The 1200-nt window shown below is 49.4% G+C and overlaps 1 protein-coding gene across 1 annotated transcript; it reads right to left on the bottom strand.

The window, feature by feature from the left end:
- Positions 1-294: 294 nt before the first annotated feature.
- Positions 295-1200, bottom strand: LOC111141273 (mitochondrial ornithine transporter 2). The gene has a single exon (XM_022493723.1). The coding sequence runs from the start codon at positions 1198-1200 to the stop codon at positions 295-297; it is 906 nt and encodes a 301-aa protein (XP_022349431.1).

Raw genomic sequence — 1200 nt, 5'->3', positions numbered from 1 at the left:
CAGGTTTATACAAGAGCCATGATGGAACTATATTTGTCATTTCAGATCAGGGTCATAGGCCACCTGCTCACTATGTCTATCTCACCAAACACAAGAGCAGCCATCTTTCTATTTAATACAATTATGGGTGGAAATCATAGGATGTAAAATAGTTCTTCTGTAAAGTTTAGAAGAAGGGAAGACAAAAAATTCCCATGAAGTAAAAAATAATTCCACAGTGGTCCAGGGCTCCATGAAACCCGAGATAAACTAGTCCTCTAAGGCATTTGCGTGGATCCAGTTCACCAAGACCCTTCAGTATGCTTCAAACTGGCTCATCATCATTCTCCTGCTATATTCATAAGCCAGAAATAGTGACCCATTGGCAGGGAGCGCTCGAATCATAGTAGCGGTCAGTCCAGAATATAATGCTGCTATTCCTTCATTTTTCACAATACTTACAAGAGTTCCCAGAAACCCAGCCTGTTTTCCAGACATGGAAAGAACCTGAATTCTGGATTTGATACAATCCACTGGGTAGATGACAAGCCAAAGACAGATTCCAGCAATTCCACCACTTAACATCAAGGGGACAGGGCCCAGTTCATCTTTTGATCTGCCTGAGGCAAAAAATGATCTACTCAGTTCATAGCCCCCGAAGAAGAAGAAATAGCCTGGAACTTCTTGAAGGAGAGTGCTGGAGAGTCCTTGGTAGAAGCCCAACGGGCCTTCCTTTCTGAGGATACCTTTCACGACGGACCAGATTGTATTGTGGCTTTTTGCTATTTTGCCCGACCTCTCCATTTCATACATGGTCTGTAGTCGGCACTTTACAAGCTCAGTGGGGCACAGGGCCAGCGCAGCAAAGGCGGAGGCAAAGGACCCCGCAGTGGCCGTCTGCAGATCACTCAGCTTCGCCTGCCTGTCCAGTCCAACCACTTTCCTCACGAGCTCTTGGCAGAAGCCGTAGCACATGAAGAGGACAGAGTTCTCGGCGACGTAGGCCATCAGCGCAGGGCCGGTTCCCTTGTAGAAGCCCCGCAGGCCCACCTGGGAGTACGTTTTCAGGCAGCAGTCGGCGAGACCCTTGTACAGGCCGGGGAACGTCTGCATCTTCACTTTCACTGTGTCGAAAGGCTGCCCGGTCAGGACACAGGCCATGCCCCCTACCGCACCCGCTGTCAGGTCGATGGCGGCCTGGGTGGCAGGACTGGACTTCAT

The sequence above is a fragment of the Enhydra lutris genome, unplaced genomic scaffold (genome assembly GCF_002288905.1).
Source record: "Enhydra lutris kenyoni isolate GAN:26980312 unplaced genomic scaffold, ASM228890v2 scaffoldscaffold5, whole genome shotgun sequence".
NCBI classification, from domain to species: Eukaryota; Metazoa; Chordata; class Mammalia; order Carnivora; family Mustelidae; genus Enhydra; species Enhydra lutris.
The sequence above is the reverse complement of the archived record's forward strand: the minus strand, read 5'-3'. Positions and strand labels throughout refer to the sequence as shown.